The sequence below is a fragment of the Mesoplodon mirus genome, assembly GCF_964341445.2.
Source record: "Mesoplodon mirus genome assembly, chromosome: 8".
NCBI classification, from domain to species: domain Eukaryota; kingdom Metazoa; phylum Chordata; class Mammalia; order Artiodactyla; family Ziphiidae; genus Mesoplodon; species Mesoplodon mirus.
The window spans coordinates 92688206-92715528 of record NC_138984.1 but is presented as its reverse complement, the minus strand read 5'-3'; the positions used below and the strand labels follow the sequence as shown (position 1 = coordinate 92715528).

Sequence of the window (27323 nt, the reverse complement as noted above, 5' to 3'; positions counted from 1 at the left end):
GCTGGCCATGTCAGGGTGCACAGACAGTAGGTTAATATCATCAATAGATTAATATTACTAATAGCTAATATCATTGAGTTAACTTTTTATAATTCTAATTTCATCACTCACTTAATAGTATTTAAATGCGTTTGATTTTAAAAACATTTAGTTAAATGAAGAACGTGTACTTAGCGGTGGCTTTTTTACATTCATGATGGTTTTACATTGAGTAGATAAATACTTTCTATAGAATTCTGAGGCTTTTTATCCATAGAGTCTAAAAATGAATAGATATCAGAAGTTTTCATCTTTGCAATCATGAATATTGCTTATTTTCCTTATATGTAGGTCTCAGAACCATTCAATAAAATCATTACATAACACCAAGCTATACATGGCCTTCCCATCATGTTACTGATATCTTCTTCACTGGTGTTCAGTTGAGCACTGAGCTTCAACGCCTCATTCCTTTGGGCTGGATTTTAAATGCTACTGTAGCTGCATATAATAGCTAAAGATGATCATAAGAGAAAATCACATATTAACATGTGGACTCATGGTTACTCAAATGTTGGCTTTCTTTCCCAAAGGGTAACAAACATTGTGTATCATGAGCAGAGTTCTCCAATAGGCCCTTCATTTTTAGGGTTCAGTGAAAATACAGCTGCATGCAGGTTTGAGAGAATCAACGGTGTGCTATATGACATCGAAATTTATAGGAACGGCCAGTGCAGTGTTTGCAGTGCCTAATGTTTGCAAAACACAGATGCTTGGGTAATTCATGGGCAGCATGGCATCTGTTCTTTGCTTGTTTTTAAACCTTTTTCTATTTATAAAATCCAACACATGTAACTATTGCTTTCAGAGACAAAGGTACATGATTCAGTTCTATTATAGCAACCAGTGCTACCTGTTAGAGGCAAAACTTGTTTCTTTTCTGAAGTTTAATATTTTTTTGTTTTTATGTTCCTCATGAAAATCCCTTTCTAACTCCAGCACCTAAGAAGCCGCCTGTGTTTGATCAGCACCCTACTCCAGTAACAGTTAGTGAAGGAGAATTCGTGCAGCTCAGCTGCCACGTCCAGGGATCCGAACCGATCAGGATCCAGTGGTTGAAGGCTGGCAGGGAAATAAAGCCCTCAGACAGATGCAACTTCAGCTTTGCTAATGGGACTGCTGTGCTGGAACTCAAGGATGTGGCTAAAGCAGATGCGGGAGATTATGTGTGTAAAGCTTCAAATGTGGCTGGAAGTGACACTTGCAAATCAAAAGTGACCATTAAAGGTACAGACACCTCAAAACTGTCATTTGGATTAAGTCAACTGCTTGTGTTTATTTGCTTATTACAATTTAAGTAAGAATGGAATTAGATTTTTAGAATTATCAGTTACTGCTCATTTGCAATTTATAGTCTCCTTATTATAATTGAGATATTAGGTAATTTAGTGGCAATAATTTCCACACAAATTTTCTGAAAGTACCCCAAGTTCACCATCACACTTCTTGACCTTTTTTTCACCATATCCAGAAGGATGTAACTAAGTGGAGTTCCAAAAATGATCCTAGAATAATGTGACATAAGGTAGCCGGATATCATATCCCTAAAGGAAATCTATATAATAAAACCAAGTTGAGAGATATAAAACTTGATGCTGTTAATGTGATTGCAGTTCAATCTGCATGTAATAGCTACAACTAGTTATAAATGTCTATGAAACTGCTTTGTCTTCTATAGTCCACTCTCATATAGAATGTGTAATATTTGAGGCATTGCCAAATTCTTAAAGCCTGTCTTTCAAAGGAAATTACTTATTACAATTTGAAGGTAATTGTGATTTTTTAAAAAAAATATGTAAACATGTTTTTTTAGACAAACCAGCTGCCGTCCCAGCAGCTAAGAAAGCAGCAGTAGATGGAAAACTCTTCTTCATATCAGAACCTCAGAGTATGAGAGTTGTAGAAAGTAAGTACTTCATGAAAATTACATCTTCATCTATCTTGTACAGTTTACTGCTGATTTCATTTCAGAAAAACTGGTTTTGGAAAATTAAATTTTTATTGATTTGTTTTCATTGTTCCTTAGAAACCACTGCAACATTCATTGCGAAAGTTGGAGGTGATCCAGTTCCAGATGTTAAGTGGACAAAAGGGAAGTGGAGACAATTGAGCCAAGGAGGTCGGATTTTTATCCACCAGAAAGACGGTGAAGCAAAGCTGGAGATCAGAGGCACCACAAAAACCGATTCTGGATTATACCGATGTGTCGCATTTAACAAGCATGGTGAAATTGAAAGTAATGTTAATCTACAGGTGGATGAAAGGAAGCCACAAGAGAAAATTGAAGGAGATCTTAGAGCAATGCTGAAAAAGTAAGTTCAGTAAAATACCATGCACGGTAATGTTCCATTCATGGACCATCCCCTCCAAGATTCAGATTGTGAAAGAACATTAGCATATAGACATTTTAACAGAAACAGATAAGCAAATACACAGTATTTGAGTGGAAGTTAGTGGTGCATTAACATCAATTTCTGAATAATCTTGAGAAAATTTTGAGAATGAGGTGAATTTTTATTAAAATTTTGAACAAAGGAAATGGCCTGTAGAGAAACCTGTGTGTCTAGGCATGAAATTTTTGTTTCTATGTGTAATTTCTCTTGCTCTGAATGGTCTTCTAGATCAACCATTTTAAATATTTTCCATAATTGCCAATAATTTCAAAACCAATTATGTTTCAACATCACTGTTAATCAATTAATCAACATTTAATTTCTACATATTTTCCTCATGATATATGTATTCTTTATTGATGCTTTCCATGGCTATTATTATTTTTCCTTATAATTCTTTCATTAGCCTCTTTCGTTGTAAAGCTTACAAAAATATTTTTATTATCCTTTCTTAAACTCTGATCAAATTTCCATACTTTGTGACTATAGTCTGATCTTAATCCACTCCACCCCCAAACCCACAGTTTTGTTTGTTTGTTTCACAAGTAACATGGTAAAATTAGTAGTTCTTAAAAAAAAAGGACACAAAACTATTCCTTTGTGAAAAAAATTTTATTATATTTATAATCTTTGAATGATGATAGACAATTCAAAATAAGTAGAAGACAGGTGATTCATGTTTATTTCTTATTTCATTTAGGACTCCAGCCTTAAAGAAAGGAGCTGGGGAAGAAGAGGAAATTGATATCTTGGAACTTCTCAAAAATATTGATCCAAAAGAATATGAAAAATATGCCCGCATGTATGGAATCACTGACTTCCGGGGTCTTCTTCAAGCATTTGAAATGCTAAAGCAAAGTCAAGTAGAAGAGACACATAGATTGGTATGATCTTTTGTATATAGTATCATCTTTAAAAATTCACACTTGAAACATCTAACATACGCCTTTTGAGTTTCCAGAACCCTACAGTTGTATAAGATCAGTTAATATAACCTAAGCAGCATCAAAAATGGAAGTTAAATATAATCATTTGTCCTCTAATTCAAATTTTATTGCATATGTAATACTTATGCTTTTTTTCTCCCTAGGAAATTGAGGAAATAGAGAAGTCAGAGAAGGAAGAGAAGGAATTTGAGGAGCTTGTATCATTTATTCAGCAAAGGCTGTCACAGACAGAGGTAAAATGAATTATGCTGATCACAAAATGAACAAATTATTATTGGAAATTACAAGGGAAGGAGTGACTAATGCATTTTAATTCTTTATTCTCCTAGCCTGTCACTTTGATCAAGGACATTGAAAATCAGACAGTTTTGAAAGATAATGATGCTGTGTTTGAAATTGACATTAAGATTAATTATCCAGAAATCAAGCTTTCATGGTACAAAGGGACTGAAAAACTGGAACCCAGTGATAAATTTGAAATAAGCATTGATGGTGATCAACATACACTCAGAGTCAAAAACTGTCAACTTAAAGATCAGGGCAATTATAGATTGGTGTGTGGTCCACACATCGCTAGTGCTAAACTAACTGTAATTGGTAAGGAAAAAGAGTTTTATTATTTTAAAAAAAACTTGTGAGATGAATTTACTACTGAATACATCACATGTGATACTGTACAAAATGTATATTGTATCATACCCACAGAGCCTGCCTGGGAACGGCATCTTCAGGATGTTACTTTGAAAGAAGGCCAGACTTGTACCATGACTTGCCAGTTTTCTATGCCAAATGTAAAATCTGAATGGTTCAGAAATGGCAGAATCCTTAAACCCCAAGGTAGATATAAAACAGAAGTGGAGCACAAAGTCCATAAGCTGACCATTGCAGATGTTCGAGCAGAGGACCAGGGTCAGTACACCTGCAAATACGAAGACCTTGAAACTTCAGCGGAGCTCAGAATTGAAGGTGGGTGAAAGACTGTGGCTGGAGTTATCACAGCGTCAGTCAGTGGCAAATGTTGTGCAGGACCCCTGCAACCCTGCCATCACATGTATCTTAAAGCGCTGTGTGGTCTCATTTACCAACATACGTACTCATAGCATTTGCTCACGTCTCAAAATCCATTTGAAATCAAAACGGAAGTATTCACATAAGTGCTGATTCTGTTACATAGTTCTTTTTTTTTTTTTTTTTTTTAATTTTTTTTTTTGCGGTACGCGGGCCTCTCACTGCTGTGGCCTCTCCCGTTGCGGAGCACAGGCTCCGGACGTGCAGGCCCAGCGGCCATGGCCCACGGACCCAGCCGCTCCGCGGCATGTGGGATCCTCCCAGACGGGGGCACGAACCCATGTCCCCTGCATCGGCAGGCGGACTCTCAACCACTGCGCCACCAGGGAAGCCCCATAGTTCTTTTTGACCTGAAGTAGATTTCAGTCTAAACCATGACTTGACTTTCTAACACTTATTTCTGTTAAATTTCATAATTATGCTAAATTCAGTAATTTTTTACAGTTCTGTTAAATGCCATAATTCTCACAGCTATGATTTTGAATTTTAGAGATAAATCTTAGAAAGGACCAGATTTCATGGCTATGTATCTTGAGGATCTTGGCTAGGAGCTGACATTTTGTTTACAGGAATCAATTTGACTCTATCTGTATGAAACTTTATAGATAAAATTAACAACATATGTGATGTGTGATTAGCAGCTATTTTTCAAAAATAATTATTTCATAGGAAAATCATATTCCAACCTCTGAATCTCTGAAATGAAGTGGAATCCTAGGACTTAGGAGCAACAATATTTATTTCCTAAAGACCTACACCTTTAGACTGTATTCAGCAACATTTGGCTCTAATCATGGGCTCTACTTCTAGGCGTTGCCATTTATAGCTGTTGAAATAACTATGTGACTTATTTACATAAGCATTTCAACATCTCTGACTTGCTTTACAGTGGATATCAAGGCCTGGTTGTATTTTAAAGTTCAGAAATTTTAAATCTTTTTTCATTTAAAGGATCCAGTTGAAACCACTTATCATTTTTTAAATAATTGCCTCCTTTTATATGATCCTTCAAAGAAAAGCTCACCAGAGTACATATGACATCTAAGCTATTCATGATACTGCAGTACGTTGAATTCCAGCCTTCCAGATAAAATTTTGCAGAAGGACCTCCACGCCAGCCTATTCTCTTGCTACATACCCTGCCTTTCCCAGTGGGTGGACTTCATGCCTGCCCACGTGTGCTTACAAAGCAGGTTTCAGAACTCTTCAAAATGAATCCTTTGAAATTTAGAAGTGCAGATTTCCTACTGAGTTTGAAATTATTTTAACAGGGAAAGTTATACAAGCCAAAAAATAAACAATTCTAGATCCTGAATAGCAGAATTATTTTACAGAGGAAAGAAAGAATTTCAAAGGGGAATGAGAAGTGTACAGTAAAAATTTAAGTTTATGTGCCCTTTATTTTGAAGCCCCCATTTCACTAACATTTTTTTATTTTTTAAATTATTTTATTTTTTGCGGTGCACGGGCCTCTCACTGTTGTGGCCTCTCCCGTTGCGGAGCACAGGCTCCAGACGCGCAGGCTCAGCAGCCATGGCTCACGGGCCCAGCTGCTCCGCGGCACAGGGATCCTCCCGGACTGGGGCACGAACCCGTGTCCCCTGCATCAGCAGGCGGACTCTCAACCACCGCACCACCAGGGAAGCCCTCACTAACATTTTTAAAGTTTAAATTTTACTTTTGGGTTATAAGCACCCTTGACTATTGCCTTCATGTAAATATTGTAAGGACTTTCAGGGATTTCTTTAAACTTTCCCACATTGATCCTGTAGGAATACACTTAAGTATTGGGATAATTTTTTGTTACTGATGCGAAGAAGTGCACTTTCTTCTTGTTTTATCTGTTCAGCCTTTTTCTGCTATTTTCCAATCAGATAAAAAGATAAGAGACTTTAAACATCTGTGGGGAAAGCACAGTGAAAGAAATTCCTCCCCAAACAATCTAAATTTGAACTCTTTTTGTACTTAAACAGCTGAACCAATTCAGTTTACGAAGCGCATACAGAACATTGTGGTGAGTGAGCATCAGTCTGCCACCTTCGAGTGCGAAGTGTCCTTCGATGACGCCATTGTAACGTGGTACAAAGGACCAACAGAGCTGACCGAGAGCCAGAAATACAACTTCAGGAATGACGGTCGCTGCCATTATATGACCATCCACAACGTGACCCCAGATGACGAAGGTAACTTAATTGACAGTGTCCCTGTGACTATATAATTTCAACTTTGTCTGTTTTATTTATTTCTACTCTAGTTTATGCTTATACTCTGTAGTTCTATCTAGATTACTTTTTTAGGAAAGAGGAATATAAATAAATACTATATTTAAGTAAAGAAGCATTATTTACAAACATATCAGAAAACAAACGTTTCATGATGTTTTCCTTAGGTGTCTATTCAGTAATTGCTCGACTGGAGCCCAGAGGTGAAGCAAGAAGCACAGCAGAGCTGTACTTAACAACTAAAGGTCAGAAAACACCCCATTCAAATCACAGTGCAATCTTGGAAACAAAGTAGCCTGCCAAGACAATTCTAAATTTTAAAAAATATCATTTTTTTTCTTTTGCAGAAATCAAACTTGAGATGAAGCCTCCTGGTAAGTTAAAAAAAAGAATCAATCCTTACAATACATTCAGTGTAATTTTGTAAATGATAGAAGCCAAACTAACATGTCTAAAAATATTATTTCTTTTTTTCAGTAAAATATTATTCAATAAAATTATTTTCAGTAAAATAATACCAATGTTAGGCTTTGTGAGTTTGGGAAATTAGAGATAATGAGGTCACATTCAGCTGATATCTAGGATCAAGTTTGGCCGTAGAACAAATTTTCACAGGGAATAAATTTGCATGTGTGGCTGCCTACAAAAGAATCTTAATATCTTTGTTTCTATATGTTAAATTCTGCTGTTGGAAATGCCTGACAATCAAACACATCTTAGTTGTCTAATAAATATCTGTGTTTTCAGTCTCTCGTTGCTTATTATCATTAAATGTCCCTTTTCAGATATTCCTGACTCCAGAGTTCCAATTCCAACCATGCCTATCAGAGCAGTACCACCAGAAGGTAAGATCCAGCACCATGACCCCTGGGCTTGAAGCTGCAGTATCCTACCACTAGGAACTTACCAATGCCAAACCATAGCATACAGCAAGAACAAATTCTTTCTCATCATATTCTTCACTGTGTAATTAAAAATCAAAGCAAAAGAGTAGTTACAATTATAAATAGATGCTAATTTTGTTTGTTCTGATTGTTGAATTGCTGCTATATCACCTTTGAAGTACTGAAAGAAATGCATGAGACTTTTCATCATATTTCACACAAAATAAGAAACTAAACTATGTTACTTATGATGGCATTTATTTTCTTCAGAAATTCCTCCTACGGCGGTTCCTCCCATCCCCCTGTTGCTACCATCACCTGAAGAAAAGAAACCACCAGCAAAACGTATTGAAGGTATTATATGTTATCTACCTAAATGTCAAAATATAGAACTATTACAGACCTGGAAAATGTCGTTTAATGCAACATGTTGGCCCTCTAGTGGTCAGCAGTTTGAACTGCCTTTCAAAATGTAAATGATATGCTCTTTAAGTATTAACTAAATATGTAAGAAATGTGCCTAAAAGTCTGAAAATCATCAGAAAAAAAAACAAATATGATGCTTAATATTAAAGTATTTTATTTTAAAGGAATCACTTAAGCATTAATGGCAAACTGATTTCACATTTCATATTTTCCTAACTACTACATAAAGCAATAAAATAATACAGTCAAATTCTAGTGAAGCTTATAGAAATAAAAAATACTAGTGTATAGTCAGATTTAAAATTATAGATTGTGTTTTTTCCCAATTACACTGTTAACTACGCTAAAATTCACTATTTTGTTATAAAAATATGATTTAGAATATCTTTGATTTTTTTTTAATTAATTTATTTATTTTTGGCTGCATTGGGTCTTTGTTGTTGGGTCTTCATTGCTGCACACGGGCTTTCTCTAGTTGCGGAGAGTGGGGGCTTCTCATTGTTGTGGCTTCTCTTGTTGCAGAGCTCGGGCTCTAGAGCACAGGCTTCAGTAGTTGTAGCGCACAGGCTTAGTTGCTCTGCGGCATGTGGGATCTTCCTGGACCAGGGCCTGAACCCGTGTCCCCTGCATTGGCAGGTGGATTCTCAACCACTGTGCCACCAGGGAAGCCCTATCTTTGATATTTTTAATTTATTTTTTTAAGCTAAGGAAAGAGCTCTCCAATAACCTCATGAGTGTGCCAGGAAATTGTCCTTCTCAGATATTTCAGTAGATAAATTGTACTATTTGTGCCCCCAAACTGCTCGACTAATCAATCAACAGACTGCCTGGGACTTTCTAGAGTTCTGGGGAGTTCAGAATTGCTGTCAGAATTCTCCCAGCATCATCAGGAAAAAATTCTGCATGTCAAAGTCACATTTTTCCAAAGTCAAGCCACCATTACTGTAGTAGTTTCCATGGTTTGACATGCTAGTTCCCTAATATCTACTACAATTGGTGTCAAAAGCTTGAGCTAGTTTTCAGCCAGCCTCAGGGGAAATTCAGTTAAAAAAAAAAAACACTTCCAGTTTTATGACTACTACAATCTCAATAACAAAGAAAGGCATTTTTATAATTTATATGAACATAATTAACTATATTTCACCTACTTATGATAGCAAAAATGAATAAGAATCAAAAATCATAAAATAGATTTCCACTTATATTTGTTGTCAGGAATAATAATTTATCTTAATGAATGATTTGAGTGTTAGTGTCAAGATGACTTAAGTTTGAGTGCCCACTGGGAAACTTGAGAAATTAAATCATATTTTAAAAATTCAAGAGTGTTATTTATTCATGAATACTAGGAGCCCATAATCAAGTTACGGTCAGGGGCCAGGATCAAGGTATAATGTCAGAAATGACAAAAGAAAACTTCCACAATATAGCATAGGTGGGACTTTAATTTTACTAATTCACTTGTTATTCTTTTTCCTGAAAAATATAAGGTGTTCTTACCTAAGTGAAATGAAGATGAAAAGGTGTACCTCTTCTATTTATGATATCACTTGGGTCTACTCTAGATGTTTGAAAACTTTAAGCAGGCATAAAATCAGTGAAGATGTAAGATCACCCTTCATATTCTATCTCCCTCCAAAACAATTGTTCTGTTTTCTAGTCCAAGATCTATCTGAAACAGATATCTTGCAATAATGTGCAGAATCTCTTGTTACCATCAAAACATATTTTTTTAAAAAATATTTCAGGACTTACCTTGTGGTGCAGTGGTTAAGAATCTGCCTGCCAATGCAGGGGACATGGGTTCAATCCCTGGTCCTGGAAGATCCCACATACTGTGGCGCAGTTATGCCCATGTGCTGCAACTACTGAGCCCACGGGCCTAGAGCCCGTGCTCCTCAATAAGAGAAGCCACCACAAGGAGAAGCCTGAGCACCACAGCTAGAGAAAGCCTTTGCACAGCAATGAAGACCCAATGCAGCCAAAAATAAATAAATAAAATAAATTTAAAAAAAAATTCAGTAAACCTCCCAGTTTCATGAAAATATTTTAGTAAAATTTACATCTGACATCTCATTTTTTAGTGACCAAAAAAGCTGTGAAGAAAGATGCTAAAAAAGTTGTCGCAAAGCCCAAAGAGGAGGCACCACCACCTAAAGGTATTATAATTAATCAAAATTCAGTCTTACTGCTTTTCTCTTAGTTAAAAATTTAAATCCCAAATAGTGGAGGATAGAGGAAGGTTAAGAGTGTGAATTCACAAAATGGTACCTCTTCCTTTACTCACCCTCACCCTCTTCTTTGATTCAGTCCTCACTTTCTCTCAACTTTCTTTCTTTTCCCCTTTTTTTCCTCCCCTATCCTCCTGTGCCTGTGTCTACACATGGCACCCAATGGCAACACCAGAGAGTTCTCATTATCTCTGGATAGTGATTTAAAGAAGGTACTGCCCTCTGGTCCAACAGCTGGTCTTGATCAAGTCACACCAACAGAAGGTCAAGGGCTGGCACTAATTTTAAGTGGCCACTCCAGCCCAACTCAGCACCCTTCCTGGTTCACCTGAGCTAAATGTCAATACTTGCAGGGAAAAAAAAAAATACTTTTTGCAGGGGGATCAATTTAGTTACTTTAAATTTTTATTATATCCTGGAAAATTTTTAGGAAGAAGATGATGTAACTAAATTTAAGCAAATAGTTTTATCCATCTGGCTAAGATTAAAGTACAGCAACCTCCTAAAAAAAGGAGAATCCAGGAGCATAGGGCACGATTCACTGAGACTTTTTTTTTTGTGGTCATTTGTGAGATGTTATAGAATAAGAAAAATCTCAAAAAAGCATGGCTATTTCCCAAACTTTATTGTTAATCACTGAAAAAATTAAACATGCATTATTTTTAGCATCAGACATACTGAATATTCTCTTTATGTTTCATGTTAATTTAAATTGTTTTGAATCAACATAAACTAGAATAAAACTTCAGCCTTCCTGCGTTTTCATTAACAAGGCATTGCGTAGCGTTTCTGGTGAGCTAAATTTGGATCTTATAAAAGCATTTGATATATGGGTAGTAGTCACAGATCATACAAATGGCTTACAAGGGTATACAGGATTAGTAAGCATTAAAAAACTTATAGTCTAAAGATAAACATGTATTTTATGTTTTCAAAGTTCCAGAGGTTGCCAAGAAACCCCCACCTCCTACTGCCTTAATTCCAGCAGAAGGTAAATGAAATATTTTATTCTATTTATTTCTGAGATTTGCACCTCTGCGTGGTATTCTTATTTTATGTATCAGGCTTCCAACTTATTATAAAGTTGTAGAGTCTCCTCTGCTACAGTAAAACTAGCAGTGGAAATGATGGCTACTTCATACTGGTCTAGTTCCAGGAAAGAAAAACCCAGGCAAATGTTTATGCAGCCTCAGTGCGGTGGACTCAGGGAAAGAAGTGGTGGAGGCTAGAAAGGGAGGGGATCCCTTATTGTTTCAACTGTAGCTAACACAAATGTTAAGGATCATATGAATAATGTTAGCCTTAATATCTTTAAAGTTGTCATATGAAAGCAACTAATTGATTTGGTTACATGATTTTAAATATTATCTTTATCAAATTGACTAAAAAGTTATATTCGACAGTCAAAAATATAGCTTTAAAATTAGTACTGTTGGGCTTCTCTGGTGGCGCAGTGGTTGAGAGTCCACCTGCCAATGCAGGGGACGCAGGTTCGTGCCCCGGTCCGGGAAGATCCCACATGCTGCGGAGTGGCTGGGCCCGTGAGCCATAGCCGCTGAGCCTGTGTGTCTGGAGCCTGTGCTCCGCAACGGGAGAGGCCACAACGGTGAGAGGCCCGCGTACCACAAAAAAATAAATAAATAATAAATAAATAAATAAAATTAGTACTGTTTTTGAAAGAATAGTTTGGAATTTAAGTAACTGCAGAAATATTAAAAATAAATTCCACAAAATGATCAAATATTAAGATATTCCATGGGGGGAAAAAGGGTTTTACAAACTGGAGTGCCCATGAAACAATGGAAGATGTGTTCATTCGATAATATTTACTGAATGCCATGTTGTTCACACCAGAAAAATCCTCAGGTTAAGAGTAGAGTGTCTCTTGACCCTCCTGACTGTGTTCCATAATCAACAAAAATTTAAACAGAACCAACCCAAAGAAAACGTAAATGATCAATATAAGGCTGAGATCTCAGATACTGATATTGCTTGACTACATAGACTTTCATTTCGTGAAGTACTTGTATGGATATAATTAACATGTTCATATTATCTTTTTAAATTAATTAATTTATTTATTTTAGCTCCTGAAGTGATTGATGTATCCTCCAAGGCTGAAGAAGTGAAAATAATGACCATAACCAGAAAGAAAGAGGTTCAGAAAGAGAAAGAAGCTGTGTATGAGAAAAAGGAAGCAGTCTACGAGGAGAAGAAAGTTCACATAGACTCTTTGGAAGAACCTTATGACGAACTAGAGGTAGAACCATACACGGAGCCATATGAAGAACCTTACTATGAGGAACCAGATGAAGACTATGAAGAGACCCAGGTAGAAGCTAAAAGGGAAGTTCATGAGGAATGGGAAGAAGATTTTGAAGAAGGGCAAGAATACTATGAAAGGGAAGAAGGTTACGAGGAAGGGGAAGAAGAGTGGGAGGAGACTTCCCAAGAAAGAGAAGTCGTCCAAGTTCAAAAGGAAGCTTATGAAGGTATGTATTAACTGGGTGACTTCTGTCTCTTTTCCTCATTTTTTGCTCAGTTCTTTATATTTTCAAGGTTATTAACCTGATTTACAATGGATATGAAACAGATGAAATGATTTTTCTATTTTTTAAAGTTAGACATCTTTAGAATCTTTAAAAGCATCATTTTCTTCAGAGTTACTTTCATGCTTTGACATTGTACGTTGAATCATTTAATCATATTACTAAGACTGAATTCCAAGTGCTCTTTTCTAATGCAGAGGTTCAAGTTTTAGTTTCACTGCCTCACTGCATCTCTGCTTGATCCTGCTTCTAAATCCAGCATGAGTAATCCTGTTAGCAATAAAGATCCCAAATACAATCATTTACACAGTTGTATATGATTCTTAACTTATATCATTTGCCAATTGATACAATCTATTAGAACTTAACCTATTCAAGCACCCCTTATTACTGTGTTTTTGTTAAAGAATCACGTGAGAGGAAAATTCCAGCAAAAGTACCGGAAAAGAAAGAAGTGCCACCTCCTAAAGGTATGTAATTGGAATTATTTATATAGATCACATCATTGACGTCATTATCATGGCTTGCTGGGCAAAAATGTATGAATCACCAGTTCAATCCAATAGGCACAACTTCTTCTGGAAGCTTCATTGTATCAGTGATTTTTTTTCTAAGAATACCTACCTACTTCATTTAATTCAAATGTAAAATGATGATAAAAAGATTGTTGTGGTAAATATAAAAAATAACCAAAATACTTGAAGTACAGAGGCTTGTACTTAAAGTTCAGTGCAACAAACTTGTCTCTCTTTAAAAAATGAGAGAAAAAGAGAGAGACTATTTTAATAGAAATTCTAAAAGTACTGCAATTTTTTTAAAATGCTTGCAGTTGTAAAGAAGCCCGTAGTTGAAAAAATTGAAAAGACTTCTCGAAGAATGGAAGAAGTTCAAGTCACCAAAGGTATTATCATTTAAAACATTTCTAGTACCATGTGCACAAGTAATTGTTTACTGATATATAGTCACATGTTAGTTATTTATATAGTCATCTAAACTAAGATATTTTAAAATTTTGTGCAAAGCAATATTCTTCACAATACAAATATATTTGTACATATTTTTAAGTACCCGAAGTTTCAAAGAAGATTGTTCCACAAAAACCTTCTCGGACTCCAGTGCAGGAAGAAGTTATTGAAGTGAAAGGTATACATCTTTGTCTTTCAGCTACAAGTTTTAAACATTTTTATTTATGTGTATGACTATGTATACATATATTACTGAACAACTCACAAATCTGAAATCACCAAAATAAAGACATATTATATATATTATATACATTTTATGTTACACATTTATATAATTTAAGTAAATAATAACATTATCTTTGTTTTTAGTATCACTTTAAATTACATAATTTTTTTTAATTAAAGAAGGATTTGTGTTTAATCAGTAGTCTTCTAACTTTACTGTGCCATGCATTCCATTCCATATAATATTCCTCATCCCCTCATTTATATGAATAAACCCTAATGGATTTGGGAAAGCACCACATCACGTGTGAAGAAGTTGTGTCTATTTGATTCCCATTTAATAATGTTTGATAAAGGCTGCATGAATTGTTTGTCCCTATAGATCAAAACGTGATTTGTTTTCTTGTCAATACTGAGTTTGTTCTCAAGCTATCATATTAACCCACTCATTCTGTGTCTAAACAAGCCATGTATTTGATCTAATGTCTTGAACTGGAAAAAGAAATACTAATGTGAAATACTCTCTTTAAAGTACCTGCTGTACATACAAAGAAGATGGTTATTTCAGAAGAAAAGATGTTCTTTGCTTCTCACACAGAGGAGGAGGAGGTGTCAGTCACAGGTATAAGGCAAATTTGAATATGGGGCTCAAATGGAAGGGCTTGAGATGGATTTTTATCCCTCTTCTTATCTAATTTGTGATTATGTAGATACCTCTGTCTCCTTGTGAATCTTTGTCATCTTTTCATTTCACATTTGTCTGTTTTAATTTGTATTTCAATATTCTTTGTAAATTGCAATACCACCCATAGTATGGCATACCATGAACTAAAATGTACATTTTTTAAAGTCCCTGAGGTACAAAAGAAAACTGTTACCGAAGAGAAAATTCACGTTGCTGTTTCCAAAAAGATTGAGCCTCCACCTAAAGGTATTAGTGATTTATTCTAAGTTTAAAATCTTTCAAAAGTTCCAAAGTAAATATCTGAATATGATAATATTAAATAATAAATTTAGTCACAGTCCACAGACCTATAGCCACTATGTGCAAATGACATCATAGGGAGATGAGAAGACCATGAGGAGGGTTTTGGAGAGAGGAATGACAATTCCTGGAGGCTCTGTTCCCTGCTTCATGGAGTTTACAATCTAGTGGCCAGCTGTTTAGAAAAAGAAATAGTGTCCTGGGGGCTTCCCTGGTGGCGCAGTGGTTAAGCATCCACCTGCCAGTGCAGAGGACACGGGTTCAAGCCCTGGTCCGGGAAGATCCCACATGCCGTGGAGCAACTAAGCCCGTGCGCCACAACTACTGAGCCTGCGCTCTAGAGCCTGCGAGCCACAACTACTGAAGCCCATGCACCTAGAGCCCATGCTCCGCAACAGGAGATGCCACCGCAATGAGAAGCCCGCGCACCGCAACGAAGAGTAGCCCCCGCTCGCTGCAACTAGAGAAAGCCTGTGCACAGCAATGAAGACCCAACACAGCCAAAAATTAATTAATTAATTAATTAAATCTATTAAGAAAAGAAATACAGTGTCCTGGAGCCAGCTCATACCCACTCACCAGAGCTGATGGTTAAATTTTCAGGAATTTTGCTACCCAGCATTTAACGCCTCCATGATTAAAAGTTAAATTATATAAAATTAAATAAGTTATATTTAAAACTATGGCAATAAATGCTCAAAACTCATTACTATTTTCCTATTTTACTATTATCTATGTTTCTGAGGTTATGTTGATGGCCTCTGTGTTGTGGAAATAGTGGATAATTAGGCGCTACTTCTCATCCCTTCCCAACTCCGAGACAATGACATCATCGTTGGTAGCCAGGATGCACGTATTTGCACCACCACAGAGGCTGGAACTTGGAAACTGGCAGTGGCTACAAATTAGGGCTCCCCTCCCTCCACCGACCCTCTCCTACACCCAGTCAAATTGTTAAGCATTTAGGATACAAAAATTATTTAAGATAATTGAATGCAGTTGTTCTAATGCTGCAGCTTTATAAAAGTAAAATTTCTAAAACTGGTGTCTGAGGAACAGACACTGGCACCTCTGAGGAAGGGGTGCTCCTACCTGTTTCTAGGAAAGTGGAGGTTCCTTCAGTTAAAAATGAGTAACAAGAGCTTCCCTGGTGGCGCAGTGGTTGAGAGTCCGCCTGCCGATGCAGGGGAAATGGGTTTGTGCCCTGGTCTGGGAGGATCCCACATGCCGCGGAGCGGCTGGGCCCGTGAGCCATGGCCGCTGGGCCTGTGCGTCCGGAGCCTGTGCTCCGCAACGGGAGAGGCCGCAACAGTGAGAGGCCCGCGTACCGCAAAAAAAAAAAAAAAAAAAAAAAAAAAAAGAGTAACAGTCACATTTTCTAATTAGCCACTAGTTCATTGCCCTTAATCCTTGATTAACACGTAATTTTCTTGCATTCAATTGGTATAAAACCAGAATGTCTACTCTTTAAGTCTTGCAACAACATATGCCTTGTCAAAATGCACAATTTCTCAAAATCGACCCTTTTTTTTTTAAAGTCCCTGAGCCACCCAAGAAACCAGTCTCAGAGGAAGTAGTCCCTGTTCCCCACCTTCCTAAAAAGGTGGAACCCCTACCAGCCAAAGGTAGAATCATATTTTTGAAAAAAATTTCTTAATGTCTGTCTTCTTGTACCTTTTTCTATTGGCTCTGTGTGTTAATGAGATAGTATCTGTAAACCATTTGTAATATATTTTAATTCTGTGTATGTTGATTTCATTAACTTGTGGTAATATGTTACACAAATGTCAATAATACTTTAGACTCCAGACCATGCTGATAGGGTCTTTGTCCACTTCGTGTAATATATGTAATGTCTGTATGGTATTGATGTATTTAGCGTGTATTTTCATCACAAGTTACATGCTTGATATTAAATTACTTCTTAAATTCTTACACTCTTACTGAGGATTTATGCTTTAATGTAATCTTAAATGTCTCACAAGGAGGCTAGAGTTCTCAATTGTTTCAACAATGGTGTCTTTAAAGTTCCTGAAGTTCCCAAGAAACCTGTGCCAGAGGAGAAAAAGCCAGTTCCTGTGCCTAAGAAGGAACCTGCCGCTCCCCCCAAAGGTACACCAGAACTGATCACAGGCTGACCCTTTGCCCCAAATGCCAGTGCTTTGTTTTATACAGTCTTCGTACTTACTCTGCTGTCTACTTTGTGTCTTTTACATGCCCCTTGTGTTTTTCATTTATTTGTCAGCTTCGGGGGCTACACTCGACATACATTATTTGTGATACTGAACATTAAAAAAAGTTACTTTTAAAAAGTAACTATATCAAACTGCTGTCTTAAATTTTTAATATCTTCCCTCTCCTAGAGAAAGAAGAAATATTTATGAAACTCATTTTCTACAGGGCATGTTTCTAGGAAAAACTCTTTCAGCCCTCAACTATGTGACTTTTTCTTAATAAGAAAAAAAAACTTTCATGAGTTATGACAAGATACAAAGACTAACAGGAGGGTGTTTGGCAGAACTGAATGGTAATGGGGTAAAGATGTACACAGTGCTTCTGGGAACTGCCACTCTTCTGAAAAGTCAATAATGCCTACCCTTAAATAGTTGGAAACATCAACTTTTGGCATTTACTTTCACCATGTTTCTTGAGATATTAACTGAACATTGACATTGCCATAAATGTTGCAATTATCTAATTAGTGAGTCAAGGGACCTTTCATATAGCGATGTTTGGATTCAAATGTGCTAATTCTTGCTTTAATTTTTTGGATTTGGTTGGTTTTGGGGGTTGTAGTGATAAAAGACACTACTTTATAGAGGCAATGAAGTAACAAACTGCACACATCTGGTCAGTTATAGAGAGATCCAGTATCATCCAGCTTAGGAGAAAGCAGGCTCATACATTTTAAGAAGTGTTCTCTTTTGCCTGATTTCTCAGTGTTTCCATTTTCTTCCTTAATCAAATCTGCTTCTCTCTTTCTCAAACTCTTGGCTGTTTCAGAATTCTGGGTCTTTTTCTTTTATTCTTTTTTTTTAAATTGAAGTACAGTTGTTGCGCAATATTATATAACTTACAGGTGTACAATATAGTGATTCACAATTTTTAAAGGTTATACTCCATTTATAGTTATTATAGAATATTGGCTGTATTCTGTTGTACAATATATCCTTGTAGCTTATTTTATACCTAACAGTTTGTACCTCTTAATCCCCTACTGCTCCTCCCTACTTACCTCTCCCCACTGGTAACCACTAACTTGTTCTCTATATCTGTGAGTATGCTTCTTTTTTGTTATGTTCACTAGTTTGTTGTATTTTTTAGATTCTACATGTAAGTGATATTATACAGTACTTGTCACTCTCTGACTTATTTCACTTAGCCTAATACCCTCCAAGTCCATCCATGTATTTGCAAATGGCAGCACTTCATTCTTCTTTATGGCTGAGTAGTATTCCATTGTAAATATATACCACATCTTCTTTATCCATTCGTCTGTTGATGGACACTTAGGTTGCTTCTATATCTTGGCAATTGTAAATAATGCTGCTGTAAACACTGTGGTGCATGTATCTTTTCAAATCAGAGTTTTTATTTCTTTAGGGTCTTTTTTTTAACCAAATGATTTTTAAGAATGATTTCTGATTATCTAATCATTAAAATATAATGATTATATGAAAATAAAATATGATTATAATAAAAAGGTTATATTACTAAAACCAGTACTAATACCAAAGCCTCTTGGTCACTCCTGGAGGAGACCCAGAGGCATGTCTCATTTATACATGAAAATAAATACACTTAGTAACATGTATGTATAAACATCCCATGTATACATAACATAATATATACATGTATGAATGTGTATCTGTATAACTACATCAAGATATTGCAAATGCAAGTGTAGAGGTGCAGATGTTCAAAAAAATTGCCAGTATCTTATTTAAAATGGAAAAAATTACTACTGATAATGCATGCTGTTAGAACTACACCAGCCACTTAAAAATTCAACATCATCAACACTTAAAATAGGTAAATTAAACCCATTGTAAACCTTCTTTGGGTCATAGACCCTATTGAAAACTATGGAGCCTTTTAGAGAAAAGCACATATATACATACCCACAAAATTTTGCACACAGAACTCCCCAAAGTCACTGACACACAGATGTCATACTGAGAGGGCTACCCTAGCTAAAGAGTGTTTCCTGAGTTTTATAGATGCTACAGGTGCACCAAAAAAGAAAAAACATTCAGAAGAGAAATAGAAAAATAATAATAATGATATAGATGAAACCATTCTAATGACATCTTAGTCTAAGATAGTCTTAGATAAAGTATACCCATTGTTATTATGGATTCCATTTCTCAATACAAAGAGTAAAGGGATTTTTCTATATACTATATCCACACTCTATATTGTTTATATAATTACTGAGTAATTTGGTATTTTTATTGGAGTATAATTGCTTTACAATGTTGGACTAATTTGTTTTTATCAAAAGCATACCAATATATAAAGAAAGAATGAATTCTGTGCACATCCTTCTGTGTATATAATTCATTTTTAATCTCCTAAATGCCTCTGTAACATTACTTGGGACATTTACCACATGTGACCTTTAGAAAACTATAGTTTAATTTTGTGCATTATTTTGCCGATGCATAGAAAACCTATAACATTAGTAAACTACGTAAAGATTTGTGTGTGTGTGCCTATATCCATTCATAAAAGTGACATATGGCTGAACTAACGTTCTATTTTAAAAACTTTAAGTCCCAGAGGTGCTCAGGAAACCTGTCGCTGAAGAAAAGATACCTGTCCCTGAAGAAAAGATTTCTGTTCCTGTTGCAAAGAAAAAGGAAGCTCCACCAGCTAAAGGTACAATGACTTGTTTAGTAAGGAAGCCCGTTTTTAGGTCTTGAGTATAAAACATTTTTGTGATTAATTATCTAATTTAGTTTGTTTCACTCAAAATGAATGTTTTATGGTGTAAGAATTCAACAAAAGTGTCTGTCCACCTGCCTACTTTCTTACAAAATATCTGTCCATTAGCTACTTTGGAAAATATAAAGTTAACTCTAAAAATTAATGTCTTTTCAAGTTCCTGAAGTACAGAAGAGGGTTGTCGCAGAAGAAAAAATAACCATCGTCACTGAAAGGGAGGAATCTCCACCACCAGCAGGTAACCTCATCCCATTTCCACAAAATAACCTTGTCTTTCCCCTCAAGCTTCTTTAATTGCATATCTTCTTTAATGGGCCTGCAAGTTCTATGTTGCTCATTAACTTTGCCTTTCTGAGTATTTTTAAATCAAATACTATCCTTTAAGTGCCAGAAATACCAAAGAAGAAAGTTCCTGAAGAAAAAAGACCTGTTCCTTGGAAAGAGGAAGAAGTTCCACCACCAAAAGGTATTGTCTCTCCATCTTTCCAAGAACCGTCTTTATAATATTATGTTCCTAGGCAAACAATGATTTTGTTAGTCTTGTGGTATATGTGCATCATGAGTGTGTGTCTGTGTTTTGTGATGGTCTTCAATGAGATAACACTGAAGTTCTAAAAGGCGCACAATGTTTTTAAAGTGCCCGCTCTGCCTAAGAAACCTGTCCCTGAGGAGAAAGTTCCCGTGCCAGTTCCTGCTGCTAAGAAAGCCCCTCCTCCCCGAGGTAGGATTTGTCTCAAGCCTCTGACAAAAATCTTTTAGCTGGTGGATTCTTTCTCCTATCTGGTGTCTTCTTGTACTGACCCTTTGTCTCTCTTGGATAGAATTTTTGTGTGTATATACTCGTGATACGTTATGTAATTTGCTAGTGAAAGTGGTGTACTGTGCAAATCTTCCCCAAACTTCAGGGAGAGAAAATTGTTAAGGTTCTTGGTTTCTAAGCTTCAACTTTAATCCTTTCTTAAAGCTGAAGTTTCTAAGAAAACTGTCGTAGAGGAAAAAAGATTTGTTGGTGAAGAAAAACCATCCGTTGCAGTTCCTCAAAGAGTGGAGGTCGTGCGGCACGAAGGTATATAATCAGAAGTGAGGGGAGAAATGAGTTTGCGTGTGTTTCCTCCAAGTCTTTTCTTCTTACCACATAGTTTACTTTAGAAGTTGTTCTTATCAGTGTCTGTTGTAGCCTCTGAGACTGAATGTTTTGTGTCTGCATTGGTCCTGAGTCATTCTAAGAGGGTGAGTGGGGTGCTGAACATGTGGTAATTGTGAAAGTGGCCTCATTTGGGCATAATCTGAATATTCTTCTCAGTCTTGCGCTGTACTGTCCCCTCATCTGAACTCAGCTCTCTCCTTCTTGTAATGAAGAAGCACTGTGAAACCACCCCCTAAGCAGAAGAAGAACATTACCCATCTATAGGGAACTCATGGTTATAATCAGTACTTCAGTGGGCTGTTCAGGCTGAATTTAAAGTAAATCTTATCTTTTAAAGTATCCACAGAGGAGGAATGGAGTTATTCAGAAGAAGAGGAAAGAATATATGTTTCAGTTTATAGAGAAGAGGAAAGAGAGGAGGAGGAGGAGGAAGTGGAGGTTACAGAATATGAAGGTAAATAATGCAGATAAGCTAGTGGTGAGCTGGCATCTTGATAAGCTGTTTTCCTTCACAGATTATTTATCAGATTAATGAAAGTGACACAAATTCAGGGAACGTCTACTTGTCTTATTTGATGTATCTTTTGATCAAAACACAAGACTCAGGAGCATTAATTAAACATCCAAAGTATTCCTTGTCCATTCCCTCTAACTTGGCTCTGTAGGGAACAAGTCTTCATATTTATAGGTAACTAATGGTGCAAGTATCTCCATACACATTTATCCTTTCAGTAGATGGGACTTGGTTTCAGTATGGTGGACTGCTATAATCTTCACCTTGGTAGTCTAATGTCTAAAACATGGGTAACAAATAGCAGTGTTGATAGCACAACTCACTAATGTGTCCTGACTCACAGATTTTAAATGAATAAGAAATTATATACATTATTACATTCCAGAAGTCAAGGCCAGGTTTGAGAGTGAAGCACTCAACACATAGGGCTTTCCAATATTCCATGTATGGAGAAAACAGTCGTGCAATATCTTTCATTAGATCAATTTGTTATTCAGATGTTCACATACCTATAAAGCTAGTTCTCTATAGCTTAGGATTGAACAACGAGCTTTATTTCAATGTTGGGATACCCTTTAAATGAATTAAGACACCCCTAGGTTTACTGCTGAAGTTCAGCATTCTGGCTGAAGCTATATATCTGAAAGAACTTTAATAAGAAAGTTTTAATGTAGCTCTGCTTTAAAGATTAATCCATAAGTTTCTCAGTAAATTAACTGTCTTCCCAATGAAAAGATGAATAGAATTGTACAGGCAGATGCCCTTGAGTGTATCTCTGGCTAATAAAAGGGGCCCTACCTCTTCTCCACTTGGAAGAAAAGTCCATGTGAAATCCAGATGTGCAGTCTTAATGGAATGGCTTAGAACAGAGCAAGACTTGACTCCCTAGAGGAAGCCCACCAGTTCTGTTGTGCTTCCTGGGAAAGGCCAAGATGCGCATAAGTCAGGAATCTGATGGATTCAAAGAGGGTCCTATCCCTTCTAGAAATGTTTGGGAAACCATAACATGTACACAAGGAAAGTTCTCATTGCATGAATATAATTTCAGTTTTTTATACATTATAAATTTCTTTTAGTACTATAGACTCTGATTAAAAGGGAAGACATTTTATGATATTCTTATGTTTCCATTAAGCCCAAAGATTTAGGGAAAAGATGGGTAGCCTGTTAAGTTTACTCCTAGTGTTTGTAACTAGATCTTTGTATTCTATAATTAATCTTATACACATAGACTCAAAAATCATAGGAAGGCTCTTTCCTTGTCCACCATAGCTACTCTCGCAAAACCTGGGGGAAAAGTCTTGTTTCCAAGTCCTCAGTAGGTTTTTCGTATGTAATACAGGTTTTTTCTTTCTTATGGAGCTACTTATGATTCCTCAAGTATATTTTTGAAACTTGTCTTCAAATTCCTGTGTTCTTGTTAACTTAGCCGCTAGGATTGTTTTTACGTCTTGCACTTGTCCTGTTCTTCCTGTGAATACAAGCACTGTTATCTTTATGTTATACTTAAAATTAAATTACTGAAACTTATTTTCTATGCTCTTTATTAAGGCATATGCTTTGATTAAAATCTTCTTCTTTGGGTATTTTAAATGAGAACAATCAGGGAGTTGGAAAGTGTTAAACTTTTACTATTTTACTTACTTTTTGACATAATAAAGTACAGCTAAAATTAAACATGAAAAACACTACAACCTATCTTCTTTGAAATTGATATCTTTAAAGTGATGGAAGAGCCTGAGGAATATGTTGTAGAAGAAGAGCTGCACTTTATTTCTGAGAAAGTGGACGCTGAACCAGCCGAAGGTAGACCAACTCTTAGATTAATTCTAGCCCCATATGTGTTTGGCTTGTCCCATTCTTAATGTCCTCTTGTAGTTAATTTTTTGTCTGTATTGAAAATGTTGATAAATATCATGTGTAATAAAAATATTCCTTAAATTTTTATTAAAAAGAAATCTGGACATTTCCACAAATGTATTTTATAATCTTTTCAAGTGCCTGAGAAGAAAATTGTACCAAAACCGAAAACTCTTGCTAAAACAGAGGAGCCTCCACCAGCTAAAGGTACAATTCTCTCTCGAAGAAATGGGATACGATTTGTCTTAATAGCTATACTAATGCCTTTAGTTTGAATAACTGCCTCAGTTTTGTCAGCATATATGTGTAAACATTTTTACTGACTATAGACATTAATGTTTGTGTAAATGTGTGATCTTTTCATAAAGTGAGTTCTTTGCCCCAACATTACACTTCTCCTGTAATGCAAACTAATATTCTTAAACCTAATATTTCTAAAGTTCCTGAAGTAACTAAGAAAATTGTGCCAGAAAAGAAAATTCCTGCTGCAGTTCCCAAAAAGGAAAAGGTGCCACCAGCCAAAGGTATATTGGGCTTTCCTTTATTCTTGAATAATGCCTGTCTTTTTAAATCTTAAATTGATACATTCTTCAAATTTTTATGACATCAACAAGAAAATAAGTGTGGCTATGTTTAGTGTTTTTCACATTTGTATGTCTGACCGTGTTGTGCAATGTCTTTTAAGTGCCAGAAGAGCCAAAGAAACCAGTTCCTGAAAAAAGGGCTCCCCCCAAAGTGGCTAAGATAGAAGAACCTCCTCCCACCAAAGGTAAACAAAACCCCCCAGCACAACAACTAGAAATATGTCTTGTCTTTCTCATCCTCTCACTGCTGTCCTTGGGTCACCCCTTCTGTATGGAGGTTATTGGTGTATGTTGGCCGTAAGGATATATTATTGCCTTGTCTATGGTGGACTGTTACTTGTTGTGAAGTTCATTTGTGTGTACCTTGTAAAATTGTTATACTCTAAAATCACAATACTTTCTGGCTAATACATTTTTTAAAATTCCACTTTAAGTAATATAACTCCATAATACTAAAATTATCTTTCAAGTGACTGAGAGGCACATGCAAATTGCCCAGGAAGAAAAAGTTCACGTTGCTGTAACTAAAAAAGTGAAGCCTCCAAGACCAAGAGGTACATGGGGCCTTTCAATACACAGAATAATGTACCTACCCTATTCTCTTTACCAACTACACTAGTTATGGGTGTTGGTTTTTTGTTGTCATTGTTATAGTTGTTTTATGTTTGAAATTGTGAAAATATCAAGTCTTTTATGTTTGAGTTACTGCTATACAACTACCTTTTTGTTGTTTGAATGAGGAAAACAGTTCTTTAAAGTGAAATCTGTCTTTAAAGTGCCTGAGGAACCCAAGAGAGCTGTTCCAGAAGAAAAAGTTCCAAAACTCAAGCCTAGAAAAGAGGAGGAGCCACCAGTAAAAGGTATACCAACTTTTCCAAAAATCAAAATAAGCTTTCAGGTATCAAAATAAGCTTATAGGTATAACTAATCTAGTGGAATTGGGATCCTTAGAGAAAATAATTTAAATATGTATACAAAGTAAGTAATATGCATATGCTATTCCATATCATCTCAAAACTAAATATTTCTGATACCAGAAAATATTGTCTCTTCTTCTCAAAAAAAAACAAAAACAAAAGTGAAACTCCATACAAACATGTAGATACTTTCCCTTAAAACGTATTTATCTTCTAATGTGTCTTTGTCTATAACTAAACTCCTTTGCAGAAATGCTTGTTTTGTGTGGCAACCTTTGATGAAATTAAAATTTTTTAAACCCTCAATTTTCTACATTGTGCCAGTAGAGCTTATGAAAACACCTTAGAATTAAAGTGAAGAAACTATTCATGTGATGCAACCTTCTGTCTAATGCTTGTTTGATAGTCATTGTTTATACTGTCTAGTTGTCTTTTTTTCTTTTATAAATATTACTTGATTTCTTAAAGTTATTCAATGTCTTTTAAGTATTAAGTAGCTTAGAAAAAAGTATATATATATATATATATATATATATATATATATATATATATATATTAGAACATGTTTATTTCCAAGTCTATTGATTTTTCTTACCACTTAAATGAAAACTTTAAACAATGAGCATGGTTATGGTCATCTTTGTCCTCTTTGTCCTTGGATTGTGCATACACAAGTTCTCTTAACACGTTATTCTGAATCTTGCAATTCACTTTTAATAATTACTCTTTTTAAAGTGACTGAACTCAGGAAAGGAGCTGTTAAAGAACAAAAGGTATCCATTGAAGTTCCAAAAAGAGAACCTCCAGCAGCTAAAGGTATATTGTGCTTTGACTAAATAATAAAATGAAGCATGAACCTACACAGCTCTTTGCCTGTTAGTTTCTAATTTGACTCTCATTCTTTATTGGCTTATTGTTGCCTAAAGGCAGGGAATCTAACATTTGAAATTATAAATAGCAAATGTACACTCTGTAATACCTTGGCCAACAAAGGACAGTCAGGGTCTCCCATAACCAGTGCATGAGACCATCACAAAGGAATGAGATCACAGCACATTGTCACTATGGTCCCTAAATGGGCTTCAAGTAAAATGCACCTGTTGTCAATATTATTCCAGAAGTAACTGTAACAGCAGAGAAAGAACGGGCTTACACCCAGGAAGAAGAAACTGTTTCAACACAATGGGAAGAGGAATATGAAGAATATGATTATAAAGAATTTGAGGAGTATGAACCAACAGAAGAATATGATCAATATGAAGAGTATGAGGAACATGAGTTCGAACATTATGAAGAGTATAAAGAACATGAAGAATATGTCACAGGTATGAGCAGAACTGCAAACCTGGAACCACATTAAATGTGAGCAAAATCCATAGAACAGGATAAAATTTTGAATGCCCAAAGAAATTTGGAAAGAACTTTGTTTTGTTTGGCAAATTCAGAATTTATTTTTCTTGGATAACTTCTAGGAAAAAAAATCTCTATAAATCGTAAAGTTACTGTTAGTGTTTGGTTCTGGGCATAATCTATTTCCTCTCCTTTTTGCTTATAAGAAAATGTCATTACGTTTCTTTCTCCAAAAGGTCAAGAGTCTATCTTCAAGCGCCCTTGATCATTCTAATACATGACCCAAAATTTCTCAACATATCTCATCCTGAAGCTTGTTATTATCAAACATAATAGGCTATTGAGAAAACACCCTACCCTCGGGGTTCCCATCATCAAAACTTCACAAAGACTGCTTCAAAAGTAAACAAGAGAAAGCCAACACAAGCCATTGTGTTTTATCTTTGTGAAGATCAAATCTGTAGGAATAAGTTTCTATTGGAATTTCAAAATGAAGCAATATTATTTCACTTATTCTATTTTTGATGTTTCACCGCCTAACTTTGAGAATGTTCTATGTAGTTTTACAAATAGAATTAAAAAACAATATTATATGGGGAGGAGTTTAACCATGATTTTGTCTACCTGAAGTGAAATGATAATATAATATGTAAAAGGGAGTCACAATTACCTAACTGAAGTAAATAGCAAGGACCAAATAGCAATAAAAACTTTTTTAGGTCTTTTATACCTTATTCTACTTGGATCTCTGATTCTCACTCACCTCTAGAGGCTATGTCTATGCTGTAGATAAGATATGTTATTTTAGTTCTTTGTATCCATTGAAGAAATATCATTTTTTTATATTCTAACAAAAATGTCTAACATTAAATACCCTGTATATATTTTTAAAGAACCTGAGAAGCCCATCCCAGTAAAGCCTGTCCAGGAAGAACCGGTTCCCACAAAACCAAAGATCCCACCAGCTAAAGGTAGAGTGAGAAAAATATTATCAATCATGAGACCTGTGGTGCCTACACGTCTGTCCAACTATAAATCCATGTTGAAGTGGCAGTGTACCAATCGTGTGT

At 35.8% G+C, this 27323-nt stretch overlaps 1 protein-coding gene across 1 annotated transcript in view; it reads left to right on the top strand.

The window, feature by feature from the left end:
- The window catches only part of LOC309809376 (titin), a 299194-nt gene that overhangs the window by 120237 nt on the left and 151634 nt on the right, over positions 1–27323 (top strand). The window contains exons 95-130 of the mRNA XM_082630429.1: positions 979–1266; positions 1853–1945; positions 2066–2351; positions 3133–3316; positions 3523–3612; positions 3709–3976; positions 4085–4345; positions 6421–6630; positions 6837–6914; positions 7017–7043; positions 7455–7514; positions 7824–7907; positions 10064–10138; positions 11148–11201; positions 12298–12702; positions 13167–13229; positions 13589–13660; positions 13825–13902; positions 14482–14571; positions 14800–14880; positions 16963–17046; positions 19711–19815; positions 20039–20119; positions 20267–20347; positions 20519–20602; positions 20846–20947; positions 21366–21482; positions 23268–23348; positions 23541–23609; positions 23843–23926; positions 24088–24171; positions 24457–24540; positions 24763–24846; positions 25639–25719; positions 26022–26228; positions 27147–27224. Of these exons, the coding sequence (XP_082486555.1) occupies positions 979–1266; positions 1853–1945; positions 2066–2351; positions 3133–3316; positions 3523–3612; positions 3709–3976; positions 4085–4345; positions 6421–6630; positions 6837–6914; positions 7017–7043; positions 7455–7514; positions 7824–7907; positions 10064–10138; positions 11148–11201; positions 12298–12702; positions 13167–13229; positions 13589–13660; positions 13825–13902; positions 14482–14571; positions 14800–14880; positions 16963–17046; positions 19711–19815; positions 20039–20119; positions 20267–20347; positions 20519–20602; positions 20846–20947; positions 21366–21482; positions 23268–23348; positions 23541–23609; positions 23843–23926; positions 24088–24171; positions 24457–24540; positions 24763–24846; positions 25639–25719; positions 26022–26228; positions 27147–27224 (4353 nt within the window). The remainder of the gene's footprint in view (positions 1–978; positions 1267–1852; positions 1946–2065; positions 2352–3132; positions 3317–3522; positions 3613–3708; positions 3977–4084; positions 4346–6420; positions 6631–6836; positions 6915–7016; positions 7044–7454; positions 7515–7823; positions 7908–10063; positions 10139–11147; positions 11202–12297; positions 12703–13166; positions 13230–13588; positions 13661–13824; positions 13903–14481; positions 14572–14799; positions 14881–16962; positions 17047–19710; positions 19816–20038; positions 20120–20266; positions 20348–20518; positions 20603–20845; positions 20948–21365; positions 21483–23267; positions 23349–23540; positions 23610–23842; positions 23927–24087; positions 24172–24456; positions 24541–24762; positions 24847–25638; positions 25720–26021; positions 26229–27146; positions 27225–27323) is intronic.